Consider the following 24,708-nt stretch of genomic DNA (forward strand, 5'->3'; position numbering starts at 1 on the left):
TCCAAATGAATATGCTAGCATGAAAAGAAGTAGAAGTTACAGTTCTTCGTACTTTTAAGAGTATATTCTCCCTCAGGATATATATACATATGTTACTATTGCTAGTGAATTTTATCTAATGTGCGGACTATACAATAGACTTCACTGAAGTCTATTCTTCACTGAAGAAAATTGGAAAAAAAAAACAAAACGAGAAGAAAACAGCACAGTTTTATGCAAAATATACTTGCAGAAGTTATTTTAGGATTTTATAGCGAAGCTTCTGAATAATTTAATCTCCTTCTGTACTTTAATATATAAAACAATTTAATGAAAAATTAATGGAAAGCAAAAATTATAGTTAGAAAATCTGCAAACAAAAGACAAAGTCCAGGCTTTGGCACAAAAAATGGCAGAATGCTTATCCTTCTGTATTCATCAGGGACAGTTCAACTGCTAACATCTGGGTTAAAATAGTAAGAAGTAGGACTGCAGAGCCAAAATAACATGTTAGGCTTGAAACATGAGAGCAAATGTCAGATGCTTACGTACATGAAATATTTTGGCCTATATAAATAAGACTCATAAGCTTATGTACAAAGGTAGTAAAACTTCTGATGAAAAAATATGATAAGAAGGAGTACCACTGAAGGGTGTTAAAATAGGATGAAGAACTGGAAATATAAAAGAAACTCTAGTCTACCCATGCCTTTGAAAAATTGGTTCCAGATAGATTAACAGCCTAACAAAAGGAACGTAATATTCTCAAAGATTTTTCTAAAGCTGTTTCTTGTCTCTGAAAACTGGGTATTTGTTTTCTTGATCACTGTGCCTGGAGGTATCCTTCTGGCATAGGTATTTAACAGTTTACCTTAGTAAAGTGTCTATAAAGTGCCCCCAATCTGAATTTTTCTAAGATAAATTTAAGGTTGAAAAATACTGCTATATGACATTGTCTAATAAGCTGCATAATAAATTAACCGAGATTTAAAGGCATTTTTAAATCATTCTTTTAAGTATTTAAATTATAGTTACAGGCTGGATGACTTTCTATGCATGTGAACTCTATTATTCTGTCAGACTGACCAGTGGTCTTGACTGTGCAGAGGTCAGTGGTCACAGTTGTCCTGAATTACCAGTCCTTTTTTCATGCGGACCCTCTGCTGTGTTGCATGCTGTAATCTTCTTAATGGCTTCATTCCAATATTCACACATAATATTTTAGATTTATTGACTGTTAGAAATACTACCATGCCAGTAGCAGTTCCGCTACTCCTAAGGTATTTAAAATTGGAAAAATAAATCAGTGCAAGACTTTCAGGAATCCTTTGTTTTCTTAGAAGGGGGAAAGACCCTCCTTTTCCTCTCTTCTGACACGAACACTTGTTTTTAAATTTTATCATTTCGCTGTGAATTTGTCTATTATTTTTTAATTAAAAAAAGGATGAAAATAAGCTACTTCTGCAGGACTAAATTTCCTAATGCAGTAACACTTTGATCACCACTTAACAGTGTAATACGGTAGCAAAAGAAAGCTTGTATAGATATTAATATAAACTACAGATGTGTAGCTGTTTGTAAACCTTGCGCCTGATTATGCAATGCCTACTTGCAGTTGACTCTTGAAAAAGATGAGTCCTTTGCTCTACTTGAGCTCTTTCAGATAAACCTCGGAAAATGCAGGATAGCATGTTTAGCAAATCAGACTTACTGAAATCGCTGTGGACTTCAAGCAGAGCTTTTATAAAAACGATCTTGAGAAAACAATAAGCTTTATTGGTTTATCTTCTGTGTTTGTTAGATATTGTCAACAGTAAAATCTACAGAGCTGTTGAAAATTGCATAGGCTTTGTAGCACGTTGGGCATATGCACTATGATACAATACAGAATTCAGTGTTTTTTCAACTTTGGTTTTGAGGTAAGTCACAGTATTTTAACACCATAACTTAGGCAGAGAACATCACTGCTTAGAGGTAGCGTTTGAGAAGTCAGCTGTAATTCACATAGAAAATTTAACAGTTGCTTTGGAAAATAATTACCGAGACTGAAAGTTATTCCTGAAAACACGATGTTGGAAAGAAATGTCTTCAGTGCTTCAGTGTTCAGTAGTGCAATGAAAAAGATTTTTTTTTTAAATGTCTCATATTTTACCTCTCATAAGACCACAGCAGCATGCAGTATTTGCAGCAGTATGAAATAGATATCTATGTTGAATCTCAAATGTGGTGCTTGAGATTCTCTTGAACCTAGATCTAATTTTAGAAGCTCGATTATCAGATAGAAAAATGCAGTTATTTTGGAAAACATTTGCATTTGAATCGAGGGAAGAGTATTTTTAGTACATGCTGAAGGACGGTCTGAGATGCTGTGTGTAGATAAGTACTGAGAAACCCTTTCCTTAACAATATTGATATAAATAAACTCAAACTCCATTTTCTTTTTTGTTTGTTTCTCTTCTCCACCATCTTCTTACTTTCTTGCTACAGGAAGTGTATTTTTACTGTCACCTGATCGGATGGAACACTGAGAAATGATGTTATAGCCTGGCAAATGTCACTCACTAAAGAAATAGCCCTGTATCTCTTTCTCAGAGTGTGGTAGTCATTGGGAAGTACAGTGCACGGTTCTGCATTAGGGCACAAATCTTTCAAATACTTCCATACATGCTTAAATTTATATGCATGCTTATGCTTTTGCAGGAGGAAGGGATTGATTAATAGTTATATGAGTTTATGATTCTTTTTAACGTTTTTTGTGCAGTCCCATTATTTCACTCGCATGAATATTAAAGAGATATTAGTCATGACTCGTTTCTGATCAGTTAACTGTGGTTGGAAACTTAGAGGATATATGGTGACTAGTTTAAAAAAGAAAAAAAGGCTTCTTTTCAGCAAGCAACACAATATGTTTTGGCATTTTTTAGTTACTTCATATGTATGAGGGCAAAGCCACATACCAACCTTATGACTCCCTAAACCTCCCCCAAACTATTCTATTGATTTTAAACCTTCTGAAAGCTCTGATTGCTCTTCACTCACTGGTAGTGTTTAACAGCCCAATGAAGTCACTTTCCTATGAGAAGCAGTTGCTAGGAGAAGATAAAAACAGTTTGCTTCTAGTGTAAATTAATAGTACCATTTCTGAGACAGATCATTAAGTGACTCTCAGGAAAAAAAAAAAAAGTCTTAACAGGATTCTAACTCTGTGATTTGTTTCTAGGTCTTTATTTTTAAACTTTTTAAAAGGCTATTTCTGTCGAAGTCGTGGAAAGAAATGGAGAAAAAGGTCTGGCATTCTTAATCGTAGGTAAAAGGATAAAAACATATATAAGAAAAAAACAAACAGAAAATGGTGAAGTTTCCACTGAGGTGTATTCTGGCTTCATACCAGTGCTGTGTATTTCCTTTGAAATGTTAGGAGTGATTTATTCTGTCATTATTGCATCACCCAAAGGAGTTTTAGGTTATAAGTGATCATAGACCTGCTGTGTACCAAACCCTTGCAAGGAGTTTAAAGCACCCATTCTCATGTCTGTACGCGTGATACCGAGTGCAGTAACTGCACTGTCACTGTCTGTGTGGTTCATGTTTGGAGCTGGGAGGATTTGTGGGCAACTACCCCGAGTTACATCCTGGCTTTGCTGTCTCTTGTTGGTTTGATAGCACGCTGGTGTTTGATGACTTCACCTTGCAGGAAACCTGAGCAGGCAGGCCGTGAGGGTGCTTAGGAGTGTTTCAGCAAGGATTTCAGCTGCACTGCTTGAGAAATTGGGGTTGGAGAAACTTTTAAAACTCCAGTATAATCATTCTGAGGCCAGAAATTGCTCCAGGATGGCAGCCTGGTATTGCATTCCTGACAGTACATTGTTCTTGCACATTTTTGTGCTGGAGCCCTCTGCCTTCAAGCCCAGTTCATTGGAATGTTCTTGGTGTTGTTGAACTAATAATGTGCCAATAATGCAGCAAAGTGGGAGATCTTTTGTTTCTGGTGTTCTTTTAAATATGTGTTTGCCAAAAGCGTCCTGATACTGTTTTATTTTAGAGCATATGGATCCTGCCAGAAAAAATAAGACAGTCCCTTTATCCCTCACATGTAATTCCCCTCCTCTACATCTTCTTTCCTTCCTTTCTTCTTTCTTACCACCTGTTGAATTTTTCCCAAGCTCATCACTTTTGGTGTTCAGCATAGAACCCTTTTTCTTTCAGTTGAAATACACCCATTCCTTATTCTTGATTTTGGTTAACTGTGTTCATTGTGCCCCTGCTTCCAAGAATGACATGAGGAGTGTTCCACTATTTATCCATCAGGAGGGAATGGCCCTAAATGCTGATGAACATAGAAACAAGTGATCTCACATGACTTGGAGTGACGTCTGTTTTCTAACTGACTGTTTTATTTTTGCTGTTTCCATTACTATTGCACCATTAGAAGATTCTTTTCTGACACAGTTAACAAACTGCTGTTGGTGCCAATATTGTGTGTTTATGTATGTATGCATAGGTAGAGCCTATGCTGAGATTAGACTTGCCGAAATGGCAGTTTACAGAGTGGTTTGATTTAGTCACTGTTGAAACTGATACTAAACTGTTACAGATGTGTTGCTGCAAAATTCAGGTGAAGAGGACATTTGTGCCTCTTCTGCTTGAGTGTCCCTGAAGCTGGATTGTAAGGAGAAAGATCATGTGCTCCCAGTTCCCCATTGCACTGTATGGTGCATTTCACTTGATTTGAGAACAGTCCTAAAAGTAATGATAGTCAGGCCTGGATCAACACATCGTATGAACTCATGCCTGCTTAGAACAGTACTGCTGAAAGTATGAAGTAACTTGAATACAAGATAGAGCTCTGAAACTCATTCTTTATCATTTGATCATGTCACACCAGGTGACATATGCCTTTGGGAAATACCTGGCTTGGCAGTTGAGAAGTATTTTCCAAAGCATTAGGTGAATTAAATTTCAGTTTATGAAATTTATTTCTGAAAGTTATTCTTTATGTATTTGAAGAGATAATGTTGGATTCGTTTTGTTTTAAATAATAAACATTATGTTTCCTGTTTTGAAAAACTATTGAATTCTAATTATCGTTTCACAATAATTAATTAATGCAACCCATATCAGATTTAATATTTTCTTAATGTTTAACATTTTAATATTGTTTTATGTTTTTTTACAAGATATAAACTAGTCTAAGTTAAGTAACAATACATGTTTGTTTGTTTTTTTTCATATCAGTGTATGCAGGATATAATTTAGAATAGTGTAGATTTCCAAGAAAGTAGAAGGAAGAGGAAATTTTCAGATATTTAATATGCTTTGTTCATCATGACAGAGATGGTGCCCTAAGGCTGAAGATTCTTTTCTCTGCTTTTGGTGAAACTGAGCTAATACTTGACAGGTAGATTTTCCTTCAACAAGATGTAATCCCTCATTTGTATGCTCCAAAATTAAATAAACCTAATTTTTAAAAAATTTAATATAACAATACAGCATGAAACAAAGAAAATAACATGCATTTGTTTTTCCAACCTTGACCTCCCTAACTGCATTTTGTACTAAGAACGGTACTCTTTTTTTTCTTTCTTTTGAGGTGCAAGGGAAAAACATAAATGAGCCTTGGTGTATGCTTTCCATGGGCTAAACGAAGCAGGCTCTAAACTTTTATCTAGATCTATGGAGCTTGGATATAAATTGAAAAGATCACAGCTATGGGGAAAAGACCTATACTGTAAAGGCCTTTCTGCATAGATTATGAACATCATAACTCAATAATTCTTTTTTCAAAACTATAGTTATAATTGGACCCAATGGGGGTCTCTCTCTTTGATCAGATCACAGTAACTGTGACTTTACACTGGAAAATGTCACTACTGTGAAGGTTTATCACCTGTAGAGCTGGTCTTTTCTCTGATGCCATGTTCAGTTCTCATTAGCATTATTCAAAGTTTAGTTGTTAATTAGGTTGACACTTCAATTACAATCATCATCTACAAGAACAGTCGTGACTGCTTGCATAAAGAAACAAAAAGATACTCATTCTTGCATGCATTTCTGAAAGAATGAAAGATGTTTTGCTGATGGTGTGTGCTCATAGTGTTCTGGTTAAAGAGTAAGTATATGTGTTACTTCGTATAGCATTTAATGACATAAATATTGCTGCTATGGTTATGTCAAAATACAAAGGGAGGCAAGAACTTGTATTCACAGCATAATTGAAGTTGGCTTATTTCTCCAGATACGCCTCATGACTGTAATTAGGAGAATAAAACTATAACTGGCTGTAATTCCACATACCTTTAAAGAGTATGGCAGCAATTCCAGGTTGAGGATATACTTTTGTTCTGGAATATCTCCAAATAATGGCCATCTATGCTAAGAAAAGAAAAGATAGATCTTTTTAAGGAAAAAAAAAAAAAAAAAAGTCAAGCACAAAATTAAATACGCATTTTTTCTTGCTTTTCTTTTTATTTCAAGCTACAAATGCGTTGCCAGTTATCTCTTTTTTTCCCCTTTCACATGTTATATTTTCAAGTACAATTCAAAAGACACTGAATTTATCAAACTTTTCCCCATTGTTAGATACTCCTAGCAGCTACCCCTGTTGTGCATGAGAAAATGATGTAAGATTGTAATTTGATATTTAAAAAAAAAAACACAACAAAACACCTCTATAACTGAATTGCAAGTGAGCATCGGGAGTCTTTAAAAACAAACCTTTGACATATAAATTTAAAAAACCCTCACAGTCTTTATTCAAAATGAGAAGGCAAAATTTATGATTGAAAAAGATCTGCAGAAGAGTGGCTCACATGCAGTTTACTGTAAAATAATTAAGCTTATTTATGTCAAAAGGCCTTGGGTAAAAAAGAGAGCATAACCAATTTGCATTAGCACTCTACCATCATCCCCTGCCTTCATTTCAATTAACAGACCAGCAGGTGCTCTTTGCAGTTAAAAAGATAAGCTATCAAGGAGGAGGATGAATTTTTGGCTGACCTGTAGACACCATGGTTTGCCTGCTGATTGGGTTCATACCTCGCTGTACCAATTTCTGAGGTGTTAATTTAACTGTTCCACTCTGTCATGCAGGTCTCGGCCCTGAAAAATAAACTGAAAAAGCAGTCTACAGCTACGGGTGACGGAGTAGCCAAGGCGTTTCTTCGGGCACAGGCATCACTGTTTGGATCCTACAGAGATGCGCTGAGATACAAACCAGTAAGACAACCTCTTTATTCCATTAATTTACAAGAGCACAGGCTCATTCTTTTGCAAAGGAAATGTGAAATATTATCCCAGTCTGGAACATTTCAAATCAACTGTTTTAAACCTTACTCCACGCTCAGAACGTGTTGGCAATTCAGAAGACGGTACTACCTCCTTATGGTGAATTGTACTGAAAAATGAATGCTTGTCCAAAGTCAACTTTATTTGTGTAACTTCTCCAAGTTATTTAGTATGAAATTTGATTATACTAAGGGAAGTGTTTGCAGCTGACCTTATTTAATGTACTGAAGAACTGAAGAGGCTGTGACTTTTATAGACTCAGTAATTTTTCACTATACAGGTCCAGATACTTTGCTAAGTTTGAAGCTAGAATTTCTTTATTTTCTAGCAGATGCCAGATATGATGATTCAAATGCCTGTCTCTTCATTAATACACTTAACTTGATTCCACTGAGAAGACAGGAGAAATGAAAACCCAGTTCATCCCAACAGAGCCTCAGAACTTTTCTTTCTGAGGTTTTGGTGGTACTTAGTTAATGTGTTTCAGGTTTTCATCCTTTCTGGTGTATGTGGGTGGCACATATTGAGCATATTTGATCATAAAATTACTTACCAGAAACAACATGTGGATTAAAATTACTTTCCTATGATATTTACAAACTCCTGACAGTAGTTCCATCTGATAAAAGTGCATCGAGATGACACTGACTGAATCAGAGTCTCAGAACGTGGCTTTTTACTGTTGTTTTAAAAATCAAGGCTGGGCTAAGTACAGAATGATTCAAATACTGAGATTTGGCAGGAGAAAAGTGATCGTTCTTAAGGCCTTAAATAAGGTCTGCCTCCTACCCAAGTGGTTCTTTCACGTAGTCTTTATTGCCGTGAGCATTTTACACCCTTGCTGTCTACTCCACTAAGAAGCTTCAGACAACTATTGAGATTAAAAAGTAACCCACATGGAAATGTTTAAGGGTTTAGTGTAAGAATTTGTGTTTGACAGACATCGTTTTCTTTCTATATGGAAACTCATTTTACATATGATACTGAAATTATTCTGTTTTCATAATTGCTGAAGGACAGCACAGTATGAATTACATTTAAGTAGATCTTTTCAACAAAACAGACACAGTTTATTCCATATTGGCATTACTTGACATTGTGCAGGAAGGGGTTATCTAATTTGTCCCTTAGTCCAAAGATGAAGACATTGGTTGTCAATCCACATCAGCTTATGTTACAAGCAATGGTGTCAAAAATTATCTTAAACTACAGTCAATATATCCAAGCAAAATGATGTCAGTCTGGCTGATGTTCTTAACCTTTGTTCTGATTGGAAATAGGATGGAGTCTGTCCTTCATCGTAAGTTTGTTGAACAGAACATAAGTCCTTCAGCATTCTGATTAGCATCTCCACTGAATTCAGCTCTGCTTTCCATTTTATTTTAGTGTGTCAGTTGCCGTATCGGTCTGCATTTGCATTGTATTGGAAGTAGTGTACCATGCTTCACTTCTGCTGGCACACATGTCTAAGTGACCTTTGCTATCTGTGTTTCTGCATCATTCTTTTTTGAGTATTATATTTTCTTGGCTTGCCAACTGCATATAAGAGAAGATATTGACAAAATCGTGGTTTTTTTTTTACAAAAATATTTTTAGAAGATATGTTATTTGAGAATATTTTAGCAGAATTACGCTGGCAAGTGTCAGCCTAATTCAGATTTGCATCAGCTTGTCCAAAGGCCAAGTGTATATATGTTGAAAAAATTAAAAATAAAAAAATGGAGCAGTGTTCACACTGTATCAAGTAATGTAGTTTTTTACAGAATGTTTGTGATTAAAAAAAAACTTACTGGGAGCTGAACTTGATCCAGACTACCAGAAAGTAAGAGGAGCTGTTCTGTGATAGTTCAGCTGATTTTACATGAGCCTTTTGAACTAAGTTCAGTACCTTATAAATTAGAATGTTCAAGAAATTCATTCTTGTTTGACTGTATTGGGAACGTTTGTCATGAGACTCAGGACATGTAAATTGTTATTGCAAAGAAAATACTGTACTTTGCCTTGGAGTCCATGATGCTAGATCTAATGAAGAAAATTTAAACCAAAGTTAAGGAGGTGATTTTAAAGCTACTATTCTGCTACCAAAACTTTGGGAGGAATATATTTAAAATATTTTCTAGATAATTTTGAAATACTTTTGCTGTAAATAAGCCTGTTGCATTTTCAGAATCAAGAAATGGGAGGCTATAAGATACCAGTTTTAGGATCATTAACATCCTAGTGAAAAATAAAATAACGTTTGGTTAGTTACCACTTGCCTGTAAGTTTAAAAATATGTTCAAGTGGACTACTTTACTTGCAGTGGGGTATTCTGTATGACTTTAACTTGAAACATGAAACAACTGTCATTAATATTCACTTTGAGTAAAGAACAGCTTTGATAGTGTCTGTACTCATCCAACACTTCTCTTCATTCCAAACGCTGTTCATCACACTGAACACTCATTCTGTGCAACTGTTTGTTTTCAGCATAGGACAGATTCTCCTTGGTGTAGCAATATGTCTTGAACAAACGTCTAGCAATTATTGAAAATAATGTGATTGGTGAAAGGGAAAACGGGAAGCTTCAGGGGTCTTGAAAGGAGTTCATGGGACTCCGCAAGACCATATGGAAAATTTGACTACTTGAATACTGGCAGGAAATATGACATGCAATGGATATAGGTGATAATGTTTTTATGTGTGTGCAATAAATGATAAGAAAAATCAGCAAAGTTTTCAAGAAAAGCAGAAATAGATGCTTTGTGTGATTTAATAGTGACACTGAATTAGAGAAATCAGTCAAATCTGATATATCTGCCGAAATTATTTTTTATAATATGTTGTGATTTGCTTTAGCAACAATAATAATAGGAGTGGATCTGTAGAACAGATCAGTGCAGTTGGTTATAAGGACATGGCATCCACAGAGTGTGCATGTCTAGATCTATATGATTCTTATTTATTATTATTTATTTTAGTGTTGTCTGCTAAACATCTACAATAGCTGGAGGTCTTTTTCTGGTTTACTTTAATACAGAAGGAATCCGCTTCATGCACAGTTGTTGAAGAGTGTCTGAAAATATTGCTTTTTACAGCCTGTTTTAATATCCCATCACCATTCCAAGATTTTGATAGGGAAGAGAAAAAGAAAATATAAAACAGATTTTTATCTTTATTAACTTCCTTATTTGAGAAATTTCTAAAAAAGAATAAATGTATTCAAAAGAAAATCTCCTCAGTGCAATATCAGTGCTAGCCAGCTCTAGCAGTTGCAGTAGTAGCCATTGTACAATCTCTAATGTCAGTAACTGTGAAGAGCTCTGGTTACAAGAGTCTGTCCCTGCTGTGACATTGCAAGGATCGGAGCGTTGTGATGTGTCCTCAAACCATGTGGATGCATATACATATAGAAATGATTTTTATTTTCTCTATTCACAACTTAGCCTTGAATCTTTCGTTGCTCCTCATTTCTTTAGGTATTCCCAACATTTGGGAATTTATTACAGAATAATATTGTGTGTTTCAGAACACACAAAGGTGGGAGTTAAATACAAAGATTTCAATTATGCCATTTCTTTCACTTTATCAATCAGTGCATGTGCAATATTGTGTTCCTTTCCAGCTATTTTACTTCACATATTCTTTGTGGGTATTTTTCAGGCAGCCTTGAAAATGTAAACCACAGCAGTCAAACATTTTAGCAATGCTGTGGTAGCTGGGGAAAATGAACCTTACGCATGAACTTATGCAAACTTTGTAGATGATAGCAAAGACTAGATCTTTTCTTGCCCCCATTAAATGTGTGTGATATAATCAGATAACAAAACAGTGAGTGGCGCAAAAAAAAATCTTTAAAAGTCAGTATTTCACTGACTGTGTCTAGAAAGGAAAAGGTAGGTGAGATTTTGGGGTAGAAGAGGAAAAATAATAATTAAGATTAATTTTATCAGTGGGTCAAGGAGAAACCGGCTTCCCTGCTTTGCTTATAACTAGCAAACATCAGCAAGAATTATAGGTGTGATTTAAGTAAGAAAAATGTAGTCCATCATGACAAGACAAATACATTTCAAATGTATTTCAAATAAACAAATTCTCTTTGAGATGCACCTGTTTGAAATCTTGGGGTTTATAAGCAACAGTAAGTTAAATTCTGTGCTTGAAGAATTGGCTTTTCCTCAAGAATCAGCCAACAAAAGATAGTTGTTCAAGAAAATCACCTCCAGTTTTTGGTGAAAAAGTCATCAAAGTTATTGATGTTAAACCAAAAGAAATAAACTCAACGTATCTTTGTTTTAAGTTATGTTGATTGGTAACATCATTCATCAGAATTCAACAACAGAAAAGTAAAGGCTAATGGCATGATTTGGAATTCTTGTCAGCACGAGTTCATATTCTGATTGGCCTTCTGAGGGGATGGGATAGCCTCTGTATTGGAGATAGCACAACCTGTCAGACCATGCTTTAATTGAGTGCTTTCTGGAATGCTCTGGGGCTGCAAGTTTTTAAGTACTCTTTAAGTAGTTAAACTGACTTTCAAACTGACCCAGGCATTTTATTTAAAATACAAGAAATAAGAATAGTGCAATTAAGTGTAATGTTAGGGGAACAAAAGGGTATTTTAAGATTCAGAGTGCTTCTGAATGCATGAGAGTGCTTAAGCAATAGTTGCTTATTATTGAGTTTCAAAATGAAATCTTTTGAGGACACAACTAACTTGAGCAATTGGACAACTTTTATCCAAGGAGAGTAGAGAAACAGAGAGTAGTAAAATGCCAGAATGTAGCTTGTTCTTAAATACAGAACCGCCCTGCTATATCTGTTATGTCCCTTCTCTAAGAACCCTTTTCTTCATGTCAAAAGCCATACTGTTACTTTTATATTAAGAACTGTAGTGGTTCTTTATTGAATATGGATGTTAGTAGCAGTGTTAGAAGGGCCTAATTGTAACTGCGAGAAATATCAGCTCATCTGAATCTTTGATTAGGTGGATGGCAAGAAACAGGCAAATCTTGCAGTAATTTGTTTGTAGTTTTAAATATTAACATCATGAGTAGAGCATGTAGTTAAGTCATACTCAGTTATTTCCTGAATAGTTGTCTTTCTCTGTCAGGCCAACAGCTGAAATTTCATCTTTTTACTTCTTTGATTTTAAACAAAGGAATTTTCATATAAAAGTAAGAATTATGTTTAAAAATGGACTTCTTTGATAAATGATACAACACTGAGGAATTTTTACTTATCTTATATACTCATTTTGTATTAAGCAAGAGTTGCCAAGTGAAACTGTTCCAATTAAAGCAATAATACAAACAATATAAGAGTCATCTTGTGCTAGAAAGATATGCTTCCTGAAACAGTTGAAATGTTAGTACTTCTTGTTAAACGTGCCTTCTAATCTACACTACCTTTCCTTCTAAAACCCTTGCACAGTTTTAGATCACTACTTTCCCGTTGTATTGAGGTTTGCATAAATAGCTTTCTTAAACTGCGAATGTAGCTTGGAGTGAAAAATGCCTGCTGTGTGTGGCAAGCTATGAAAGGGAGGAAAATTCTATAGCAACTGTTGTTAAAAGGACAGATATCTTGTTTGGGCATAGACTGTTTGGTCTGAGTATTAGCTGTCTACTTTTCAGTATGGAGTCCCTACTGGGTTTTGATCGAGCTAGTTTTGAAAGTACATTGTAGATCAATATGGAAGGGGCCATTTGATGGTGAAGTAGTTAAATATAGCGGAGCATTCTTTCAAAACTCAGAGTTTCCAAAGGTACCCAGCTGTATTTGCAGAAACAAGAATGTTACATGCTTCATGTCCACAAACTTCTGCAGCTTTTTTGTTTATATTAGATAAATAGGTTCATTTTAAAATAGCAATCCAAAACCTCTCGCGTTTACCATAACAATCTTGAAGATTTGCCAAGGCTTTATGGGAAAATGATGTATTTATTCAGAATAGGAAAGAAATGAAGGAAATAAGTGTTAACAGTGTTTGTTATTTAATGCAATTTCAGTAAAGTTACAGCAGGTATTCAGAAACTTAAGTCTGAATTTTCTACAGGTTTTAAACGATTTTCTCCCTTACGTGTGATGAACTGTTAGGAGCTTTGAACCTATCAAATCAAGTTTTTAAACCAACCTTACTATTAGTAGATGGCAATAATTGGATTGCTTTTGGGCGTGAGTCGAATTAGATCTAAACACATTTTCACCTGAGGTGTATAGCCTTGGCTATTCTTTTTCTAAACCTTATTGATAAGGCAACAGATGCACCAATGCAGGAGTGCTTACTAAATATCTGAGGTATCCAGTGATAAAGGGAAATATTTAGGGGACTAGCACAGCCGCACACTAAAAATGTGTGTTGAACTGCTGTTTCCTGGTGTTCTGCTGCATGGCTCAGGCTGGAGTGGTACTGCCAAGAAGAACTCTGACTGCTCTTTCTTCCTAGGCTGATACAAAGGGAAGACCAGGATTGCTTATTTTCTCTTTTACTGGGAGATAATCTCTCCTTTCTGTCTTTCATCTTTCCCACAATTTTGGGGAAAGTGGCAGTAAAAGCTGTGCTTACTTTTAATTTTTCTAAAGTGTATGTCTCGAAAATAATATCCTTTTCTTTCTTTGGTTCTAAATTTAAGGTTTCAGAGCCTGTTGTGAGTCATCATCTAGTCAGTTCTGCACTCCCACATAGCCTCAGTATTTTCAGAAATCATTTGTTGTGTAAAGAAATAAATAAATAAGGATTATTTTTTTTTCCAATTTGCTGCCTTGAAATCTTTTGGAAGAGCGACAGAACTGAGAAGAGAGTCTGCCCTCAGGAACACCATGTCTTGTACCACCATATCTCACTGGAGACTGTTTCATTTGTTTTGAAGCACTTTGAATTTGCTAAGTAGCTTGAGGTCATCTTCTTAGGACAAGAGTTTTCAGGAGCTCAAGAAAAGCTAATGCAAAGTGGGTCAGGAAGGCAGTGCTATTTAAAGTGCCACAAACAGTTCAAGCTCTTTGACAGATTCAGCATGTCCTGCATGTGTACCGTGTTCACCAGTTCTCTCTGGGGAAGAAGTAGGTGGAGTAACTCAAATGCTCTTTGTGGAGATGTGATGGAGATGCTGTGCTGACAGTTTTGCATTTCATTTCACGCCAGGTATTCTGCAAAAAGGGAAGGATCGTGTTAAGTAAATTTGCTTAAATATTGCTTCTAACTCTTCCTGGGAGAATTCTTTTCTAAAATCAGAGTTCCCTTACGGATGTCAGAACGTAAGACTTTAAAGCAAGTTAAGCATGAATTTAAGTGCTTTGCTGAGTAGGATTGGACCCCTCTACAGTTTTTAGATACTTTGAATTTAGGTGCTATGTAAGATATCCAAAATGTGATTTTAGCTACAAGGTGCCCCTGCAAGTTGAAAAAGAGGGGGAAGCTTTTGGTAGCATCCGAATAGGATTTTAAAAGGATGTGAGGGTGGATTTACTGCTAGATTTCATTGGATCATGTTTACATCATTTAAAAAGAAAACATAAGGTATAAAAAAGCATTTGAAAATGATTTAGAGCTGCTCTGCCAAACTCTCGAACACCACGTGCCAAGAATGCCTTGTATTCCAGAAGCATAGAAGGTCTCAGGAAGCCAGGAAAGTGTATGAAGTACCATGTGTGGTTAAAGTTAACTAGGGTACAGGGTGGAAAGCAGTGGTGGTCATGGGCATGAATACATTTGTCTTCAAAGTGACTAGCAGTTGGAGCCTGACAGGACTCCTTTTTTAGTACCAGGAAGATCAATATAAGGAGCTGCCTTTGATCTTTTTTTCTTTTGAGTGGCTGAGGTATCTTAGTCTGTTTTGGGTATTTAGTTTTTGGGTAGTAAATCATCCTAGGGGCAGATTTGTTGGATTCCAATTTTTCGCCTTTTTAATCGTTTCTAAACCGGTGACTTCTTTGTTCTGTTTACTTGGATTTGGAGGCCTCTTGGATTTGTGATGAAATCATCTGATGTCTTCATCACTACACAAACATTTTAGTGTATGTATTACTTATTCATTTAAATCCGACGACTTCAAATATTTATTGCAAAGCATTGACAAGAATAACAATTTGAGAGAATGCCTGTCAGTAACTTCCAGTGCTCTGTGCACACTATGGATAACAAATTATAAACCAAATTAACAGATAATATAGGAGCCACTTCAACTGTTTATAAATAATCTTTATTTTCAAATGGGTGCTGCTTACAGTTAATAAGTTCAAGAAATACTTCATTTTCAATGAGTACTTGTTTATTTTTCCATCATTAAACAGTTGTGTTTTTTGGTTTTCTTTTTTTTTTTTTTTTTTTGTAGAGTGCTTGGTAAACTATGGTCTATGTGCTTTTATTGTTTTTGTTTGTGACTTTTTTGTTTTTGTGGAAATAATGTCAAAATAAATTTGAATTTATTGCAATATTTTCCTGTTAAATGAGAGTAATGAGTGTTGAAGCAAAGGTCCTGTTATCCCTCAAACTTTGAACCACTTCCTTGAAATATTTAATGGAGAGTACCTGAGAGGTGGTATGAGCCAACTAAAAACCACCTACCTTTTCCTTGCTAAGTGTTTTTTGTAGGCTAGCGTTAAAGCTTCATAAATGAGAGATTCAACTGCAACATGTGTCTGAGAGCTATTTAAAATCTATGAAGATTTCTTTACTGTTGTCTGTTTTTTGTTTTCTTTTTTTTTTTTTTATTCCATGAACATATAGAGAGATCTTCAGTATACAAATGTGTTGATTTATTTTAGTTAACATCCAGTGTTTTCTGTTTAAACTCTTTCAGGGAGAACCTATAACTTTCTGTGAGAATAGTTTTGTGAAGCATCGTTCCAGTACTACTAAACAGTTCCTGGAAACTGCTGTTAATCTTCAACTGTTTAAACAGGTATGAGACCCAAATTTTGTTATTTGCTTTGGAAATACATCCATATTTAAATATATATCCCTTATGGTGATCTTATGAAACTCCATGTGTTTGTTTGTGGGCAGTCATCCTAGCCTTTATTCTATTATTGAGATTTCATTTATAATTTTTTTAATAAAAAAAAGAGAAAAAAACTTGTTCAGAACCAGTCAGCAACTCATCCAGGCAAGTAAAATCAAGGATCTCCCAGCTTGATGGTGGAACTTCATTTCTGGCTCCTTTGGCTCGTGACCAAGGACCTAAACAGCAAAGTGCTTGCTTCAATTGGACTTCAGTGCCATTTTATTTAAAATCTGGATTCATACCTTAATTACAGCTTTCATCGCTGGGATTTCTGAAGTTGGCATACAGAATATTGCCAACCCAAGCCATAGGGACGATCTGAAGAATATTGTAGATGATTAAGGAGAACCTGAGACTCAGAGTAGTTGTTTTCCTGCAAATATCTGGAATGATTGAGGCAGGAGAGTTCACGTAATCTAACAGACCCCTTTATAGATAGACTACCTATCTATAAGTAGATGAGGGAAATTCATTATATATAGGACTTTCTGATTTCCAAAAAATGCTTGGTGCTAATCAGAAGTTAATGTCTGTAGCAAAGATTTATCCAGGGGTGATAGTTTGTAGAAGTTCTCTGAAAACATGTTTTTCTTGATTGTGAAGGAGCTACTGATTGTAGAATAGTGCTCCTTCAATTTTACTGCTGTATTTTATGGTTACAAAATGTAAATAAAAAATAATGAAGATACCTGTAACCTGTTGGAATACCTGGGACAAGTGATTGGAGTGGAAAGAAATAACAGAGCAAGCTGTTTGCATTTTGTATATCTTAAGACTTGAAACACTTTTAGCAAGGAAGATGCTTACAGATTAAGTCTCCAAATTGTTGTCAAGTTACTAAGCGAGGTCTTCAGTTGTAGAGAAAAGGTTTAACCTCACTGAAATTATGGGCTTGTCAATATGGCTCTGAACTTACTCATTATGTTTTAATATGCTCAACTAAAAATAATCGGCTGTTAGTTTGTTTATAGCTCGTTTTTAATTTTATTCACACTAAGGGAAACAATATATTACAAAGGATTAGGAAATAGTAACAATTTTGATGGTGTGTGTGGTTCACTATTAAACATTTTTTTCATTCTCCTACTTTGTTGTGATTGTTACTCCCACTTCAGCTAATCCTGAGCACAGCTGCATCTTTTATAGTCTTTCCCACTGACAAATGAGCTGTTTTCAAGGTTCTTTTCAACAGAATAAACTGTATTATATTATGTTCCTGAAAATGACTAATTGTTAAGCAGTAGATAATTTTTTAGGAGCAGAAAATGGTTGTGTGAAATATGTTTGGGTGTTTATTGCATTGACTGACAAGTAAGCTTAATTCTTGTCATTTGTTGCTGTGTTTTTTTGTTGTTTTTGTTTGGTTGGTTTTGGTGGAGGTATTTTTTTAAATGTTTTCTCTCCCCCCACCTCTGTTCTTCTTGGCAGTTCATCAAAGTACCAGAAAATCATCATAGGATCATTTCCAGCTTCCACTGTAAACTGTGGAATTATTTCTTTATGTTATTCACATTCCGGTTATTTTAATCTTCTACACAATCCATTTTTACCTGCTGTTATATTTTTATCTTCTATTATATTTTGATGTGTTTTCTGTTAATGATGTCACCAAATATATTGGCACCTGACAGTCTTTTGCATGAAAATAACTAACCCGGAAATAGCATCCATCCCAACATTTGTCCTTAAATGCTGTCACTGGTTACACTTGTGATCTGGTGCTTCCCTTTTATAATAGGCTGTTTTCTTCTGTGGGCAAGTCCTCATCTGACGTAACGTTCAGGAACTGTTCAGATATTCTGCTTTTGCTTCATCTGAGCTAATATTTTAAGGTAGATGTGCTAAACTTAGATAGTTAAATTGCATTTCTTTTAGCAAGAAGATTGTCAAAGAATATGTTTGAGCTGCTATTGCGTGGAAATACTTTGTTCCACTATGTTCCTGTTCTTAGTAACCAGTGTCTCACTTGGAATTTTTACTGCTCCCTACATTTATTTATATGTTTGGGTTTGACTGACAAACCCAGACCTCTGCCTTCCTTCTTTAGTGGTTGTGCTGCTAAACCTTCAGAGATTCATATTGTCTATCATTCACTGTTAGAATTCAAATCATTTAAGGAGTCTGATAGTTCTCTTTAGCCCGATAAAGTCCAAGAGTAGCATCAGAGTTGGTATTTTTCATTAAAGGTGGAAGTCAAGCATGATGTCCCTGGATCTGTAAGAGAATGTGTTTTGCAGGGACTATAGCTTTAAAAATGAGAGAAGAATATCATATAAGGCATGCGTGATTCCAAATACTTTTTTTTTTTTTTCACTTAGCGATTTAAATGCAACTCATAATAGTAAATGACTCAAAAATAATGATTGCTAATACAGCTAATAATATGATCAGTTCCTTTAAATGGTTTCGTGTGCTGGGGGGCTTGAGGGTGGTTTTGGGGTTTTTTTTGTGTTTTTTGGTGGGTTTTTGTTTATTTTTGTTTTATTTTTGGACAGATCTATTTTTCGGTGTTTACGTTCAATACTTAATTGAACTAATCTAAAAACTAAAATTCGGCCAGTGTTTGTGCCTGCTGTTGATAGAATTTTACCTAATGTTGAGTGTGTCCATAAATCTTTTGCTAGCTGATGGTATGGAATGAATTCATAACTTTATCCGAAGAGATAATGCCTTATACTTCAAAGGCTGCCTGTTTTTTCTTTTTACTTATTTTTTTTTCTTCTCAGCAGTAGCTAAAGATTTTTCTTATCTCTCTTCTCACTGTGAAATAATCCAGTGATCCTGAAGAGGTATGACCATGAACCCAACCTGTTTGGAGAAGGGCCAACTTGGAGTAAAATGAAAAAACAAGGAGTTCAGACGGGAGAAAGGACTGTTTATCTTCGTGCTTGTCTCATTATTGCTGCTGGAATTTTTCTATTCTTAGAATGTAATTCATTTCATGACAGTATTGACAAGCATTAGATTGCCACTGACATTGTTTGGATAATCTGTAGTAATATATGACATAACCAAACAATTAATTTTGGTCAATTCCTATGTACTGTTTAGTACCAGTGAATAACTCATATTTCTTGTTAGGAGATGAACTGTGTATAATCAGAAAAGTGCTTTCTCCCTTTATCTCTCAGTTTTGAGTTAGCCTTTTCAAAATAAATAAGGAGGGGCTGTTCCTGGAAGGAATGTTAAACCTTGACAAATAAGCTCATTGTAATTCTTTGAAGCTTGTTAATTCCTGAAAAGAATGAATTCTTTTCTTCTGAGAGGATTAATCGTTAGTTATCTTCTTTTGACTCTTACTGACTTATTGAATCATTTCATCCTTTATATACCCATACAGATAGTTTCAAATCCACATACTCATGCAACTGCAACCTGCACGTAAGGATGATTATTGTAACATGCACCTGTATGTGCAACTAAATGAGTGTTACTTGTTTAGAACTTAAAAATCCTGTGGCGTCAACCTGAACTGTGCTCAGTCATAGGGAGAGTCTGCCTTGGCATCATGCCCCGCTTCACTTTTGAGTGCAGTGTCCTTCAAGTTAGTTTGCACACTGCTGATCCAATCTGTGCTGCTAATGCCACCATTTCCGAAAACAAGCTGCAGCGATTCTCTTGTTCAGTACAAGCAGTTTTGCTATGATGTCCTCACACTTACTGTCCTTATAAGTCACTTTCTGTACAACATATCCATTGGACTTCTAATGGAGCTCGATTAGACCTGTAACTTATCATTTCTTTGAAGTGAATGTGGTGAAATGTGTCCAGCTGTTTGTTCTGTGTACTTCAACAAGTTCTACTTTGGACCCATTGATGTGTACAGCAGAAAGGGAAGTTTATCATTTTCTGTTTGTGATAAGGGGTAACCTTAGGACTTCCCAACATAAATCAAGGAATTCTTGTCTGTCTTTAATTGACTATGATAATACAGAGTTATCATAAACATATGCTAAAATATTTTAATGCCATTAGGAAATCAAGAAGAGCTTGAAAGCGATTGAAACTCTGAACAAACTGCTGTAAATTCATGGGCTATAAAATTTGGCAGACTGCTTTTGTAAACTTTGCATTGTAAATGTAATTTACTCAATATACATAAAAGTAGCAGAAACTCAAAGGAAGTAACAGATAAATTTTGTACAGTATTTTTACATTCCTTGGTTCTCGGTTGAGAAGTCCATATAAAATTACATATTATCCATCAGCCATATGTTATCTTAAACATATAAACTCCATCATAATATCCATACATACCACGATAGCATTGTAAAGAAATGTAAGGACCAAACAAGTGTTATTTATTTTTTTAGTTTATTGATGGTCGACTATCAAAATTAAATGCAGGAAGGGGATTCTCTGATGTCTTTGAAGAAGAAATCACAGCGGGTGGATTTTGTGGAGGTACAGAATTAATTTGAGTGTTTTACTTGATGCTTTTTCTCTGAGAGCTGTTTAACGTGATGAGGTCCTTATACATTTTAGAAGTTGTTAATATTTGTACTGTTTCAGTGTTTCCGTTCATTCTTGAAAGGTTTTAACCTTCAACAATTGACTGCTGGGATGAATAGCATGTATCTAGTTGTGTCATTATAACACGTGAAGATACTTTGTTTTAATCCAGTAAAACAGTAGATTTTAAGATGTGATCTAACGTGTCACTGTGTCAGTTGCCTTTTACCTGCGTGTTTGTACTACCTGTTAAATTCTATGCTAACTTTTTATAAATAATCTTCATATTCGTACTGCTGGTTGTGCTCTGGATAGTTGGGTTTTCAAAAACTCTCCCAACTTTTTCACATCTAATTATTTCTGCAGTGCAGAAAGCAGTGGTTTCTGTTTAGAGAAGTTTATTATCTCTAGCAAATGTACTACTGAGGAAAGAGAAATTTAACCTTGATATTGAACAACTGTATATCATAATCTGTGAAGGAATATAGATATACTTGCCTCCTTCATTAAAGAAATATTCCTGGTGATTTTTCTAACAGTTATATTCACTGAGAGTTACTGTAGCACTTTTCACATTTGTTAGAAGATAGAAGATTGTGTGCTGAATCAGTTTCCGATTAGTGCAGGATTATTGCCTGGTTTCCTTTTAGACATTTAAATACCCTATCTGCTGTACTTCTTCTTGAGGCACTATATCTGCTTTCAAAATGTTGGATCACAACATGCATGGCATGTGAAGTCAAGGTAGAAGCTTCCTTGATAAATGGAAGCTCTACCAAATCAATTGAATTGCAGATGGCAGCGACAGATGAACTTACCTTGCAGGACCACTCTTACAGGGGCACGTTCCCAGGACAGAGAACCTGAGAATGGTGTATTAGTGCACAGCCATCCTCACCTTCTGCAAAACACTCTCATTACACTCAGAGTACATGAGTCCTTTTAAAGGTTTTCACTGCCTTCTCCTTCTCTCTGAGTCTTGTAATATGATCTGGCACATCATTTGGCTTTTTTCATGATTAAAATGTGATTAACTTGAACAGAGATTTGCTTCCTTCCTGCCAATATAGCATAGCTTATGCAGCTCTGTATACAAATTTTAGCCATTGAGCATCTGATAGTCAGGTAAGTAATGTCAGTATTTAGTCTGTTTGCTCACTGCAGTTAGGGGATCGAGAGTCCTCAATAAAACTGTGTTAGAACTGGGATAAAGTTTGATTTTTGGCCATGTTCTGGCGACTTGTGAACCTCATCTGGGAGGGAGTGCTCTGCTCAGGAGCCCTTCTCACTTGGATTGCACTGTGTGATGACTTTTCAATTCTCACAAGCTGTATTTTGCCAGGTTGCGGACAAATTGCTTAGGGCACATATTCAGTATTTACATAACTGCTGTCTCATTATCATTATGAAGTGCAGGGCTAGCAATATGTATGCAATTGAAGATGACATTTTTGACGCTAATGGTGTAGAACTATGATCTTTTCTCTGAGTTAAATCCCATCCATCTTATCAAGTGATCCAAAGTTTTAAATACACAAACAAATAACAACAGAAAAACAAATCAACCACCCACCCACCACTACCACCAACAAAAAAAGCCCACAGATGAAAACTCAGTTTTCAGAAAAGTCACTGAACTTTAGAGAGCATTTTCCCACATACGCCACCATAACTAAATCAATAGAGAAAATTAGACCAGAAGTTGGAAAATATTTTGTAAATAACTTCTGGTTGAATTTTATTTCCCTAAATATCATAGTATCATAGTATCGTGCGAGTTGGAAGGGACCTTAGATATCATCGAGTCCAGCCATCTTCTTTACGTTTATAATTTCTCATTCTTATATTACATGCTTTTTCATGCTACCTTCTCTGGTAGTATCAGTGAGCCAAGCAGAAGTAGTAACAACTTAGTAGTATTTGCTTTTGGTTTCTCTTTGATATTCTTACTGGAGCTCAGATCACAATAATCAAGAATTTCTCTCCTTTCTAAGCAGGTGTTGCTTTCACTCATGCTATCCTTTGTGAGAGTCTGTTTCCAAATGGCTTATGTGCATTTTAGTGTCATGGGTGAAAGTAGTACCCCCTGGTACAACTGCGCACAGCTCTGTTTCTCCACCTCACTTGGCAAAGAAACTTGGCAATACCTCTTAAGCAGTTAGTTCTCAGTCACGTTCTAGGAGCTGAGTGTGATTTGGTTTTCCATTAGCTCATGAAATAAATCTACCTGCGCTTTAGTTTATTAATTTACTGCAAAGCTGAAGTTTTGCGATGTCATTTTAAAAGTCTGTACCATCAAAGATGTATCAATATTCTCCTTGCAACACTTCCAGTCTCCAAAATTTCGAGTATTCCAGTGATTGATCTGCTCCAAAACTTTCTCAGAGTGGGGACCGATAGCTAATAGCTATTGCCTTATAGATACTTTGAAGGAAATAGGGAAAAGAAAGTAGATACAGTTAGCACATTGCAGTGATTTTTCCTATGCACAAGTACATGATGATGACATAATCTTCAGACTTTTCTCGAGTGCTTTTTCCTTGCGATGGAACCATCTGCAGTTTATGTCATTGTCTTACTTGAAAGGTTACCCAGTGGGATCGTTATTCTTGAACACAATTCATTTAGATTTTCTTTAATATGGTGTTCTCTTTTCAGAGCTTTTAATGGGATGTTATGCTGCTGTACTTTTAATTTCTCTTTACACTTCAATTGGAGTTTAAAAAAAAAACATTGTGAAAAGATAATTCACAAAGAAAACAGAAAACATTAAATAAGTGTTGTATTGGTTTTTTTTCCCCCCCCTTACTATGTACATATTCTTAACTTTAAGTTCTTTGTCTCTCTGGAAAGAGCAAAATTAATGAATAATCCTCTAAGAGAATTTTTAATGCAGACTTGGAAGAGAACTGAAACATTTAAGATGTTGAATATATGTTTGATTCTGTTTTTTTTATTTTCTTCTTTATTTTTAATATTTTTTATTCCAGGAAATTCAAGATCTTACCAGCAATGGATGTATACCGTGAAGGTATAAATATTATGTTGGTTAAGTAATTGTTTTTTGCTAAATAAATAGAAGTCTGGATCCTTGACAGCTTTCTTTCTTTAAAACTTTGCCTGCTTCCTCGTATGTATGTACTAGAAAGCGTTTGTTTATTGGGAAAGAAAACAGATAAATATGTTTACTGTGGGGTTTAGGGGAAGAGACTCAGAGCAAATTCATATGAAGCTTATCTCTTTTAGTAAACAGCATATAGTTAATATGGGCTTGTGCAGTTTGAATAACAGAAGACGCTTGGTATAACCTTGTTATTCTGCGGAATTAGTAAAATATATTATTTTAGATTAATTGAATTCTTAGGTGATTATACATGATAGTTATTTATTTCAAGTTGAAGTATTTTGAAGTTACATAATTTAGGGTAGGAATGCGAGATAAATAGCCATAACTTCTGAATTGATTTTGATATGGTAGCAGTGAATAAAGAATGACAATACATCATCCTGTTAGAATGCATTGATAAAAGCGTCAGCTCAGATAATGACATACTGTAACCCTTGTGTGTCTGCAGACAGTAGGCTGTGGAAGAAACACAGCTGTGGCTGTTCCTGCCTCTTTAAGCTGTTAATTCTTTTCAGCACACTCAAATTGTCCTGTTGTCTTAACTTTTGGCTTAGGTTATAAATGTTATTAACATAAGATGTTTTGTTCATTGCAGAAAGGTGGTGCACTGATCAACACAGCAATGACCAAAGCTACTCCGGCTGTGAAAACAGCATACAAATTTGTAAGATATCTATTTCAAAGAAATTATATGTAAAAATGCCTTCCCTACCTGTCATCTCCGATTCTTCCTGAATACTTAAAAACTTAAACATTTTGTAAATATATTGCAGAAAAGCATTACAGCCTGCCAAACTCTCTTAGCTTCGTTCATTTTCTTAGTGAGCACTGGGTTTTCAAATTGATTTGGTATCTCCCAGATAATCTCTTAGTACATAATAT

General features: G+C 35.3%; 1 protein-coding gene across 2 annotated transcripts in view; it reads left to right on the forward strand.

The window, feature by feature from the left end:
* DENND1B (DENN domain containing 1B) overlaps positions 1-24,708 on the forward strand; it is a 142,526-nt gene that overhangs the window by 91,657 nt on the left and 26,161 nt on the right. For both annotated transcript variants that reach the window (XM_072343491.1, XM_072343492.1), the window contains 5 exons: positions 7,069-7,194; positions 16,044-16,145; positions 20,561-20,651; positions 23,690-23,730; positions 24,422-24,490. In XM_072343491.1, coding sequence (XP_072199592.1) covers positions 7,069-7,194; positions 16,044-16,145; positions 20,561-20,651; positions 23,690-23,730; positions 24,422-24,490 — 429 coding nt within the window. The remainder of the gene's footprint in view (positions 1-7,068; positions 7,195-16,043; positions 16,146-20,560; positions 20,652-23,689; positions 23,731-24,421; positions 24,491-24,708) is intronic.

The sequence above is a fragment of the Excalfactoria chinensis genome, chromosome 8 (assembly GCF_039878825.1).
Source record: "Excalfactoria chinensis isolate bCotChi1 chromosome 8, bCotChi1.hap2, whole genome shotgun sequence".
Classification (NCBI taxonomy): Eukaryota; Metazoa; Chordata; class Aves; order Galliformes; family Phasianidae; genus Excalfactoria; species Excalfactoria chinensis.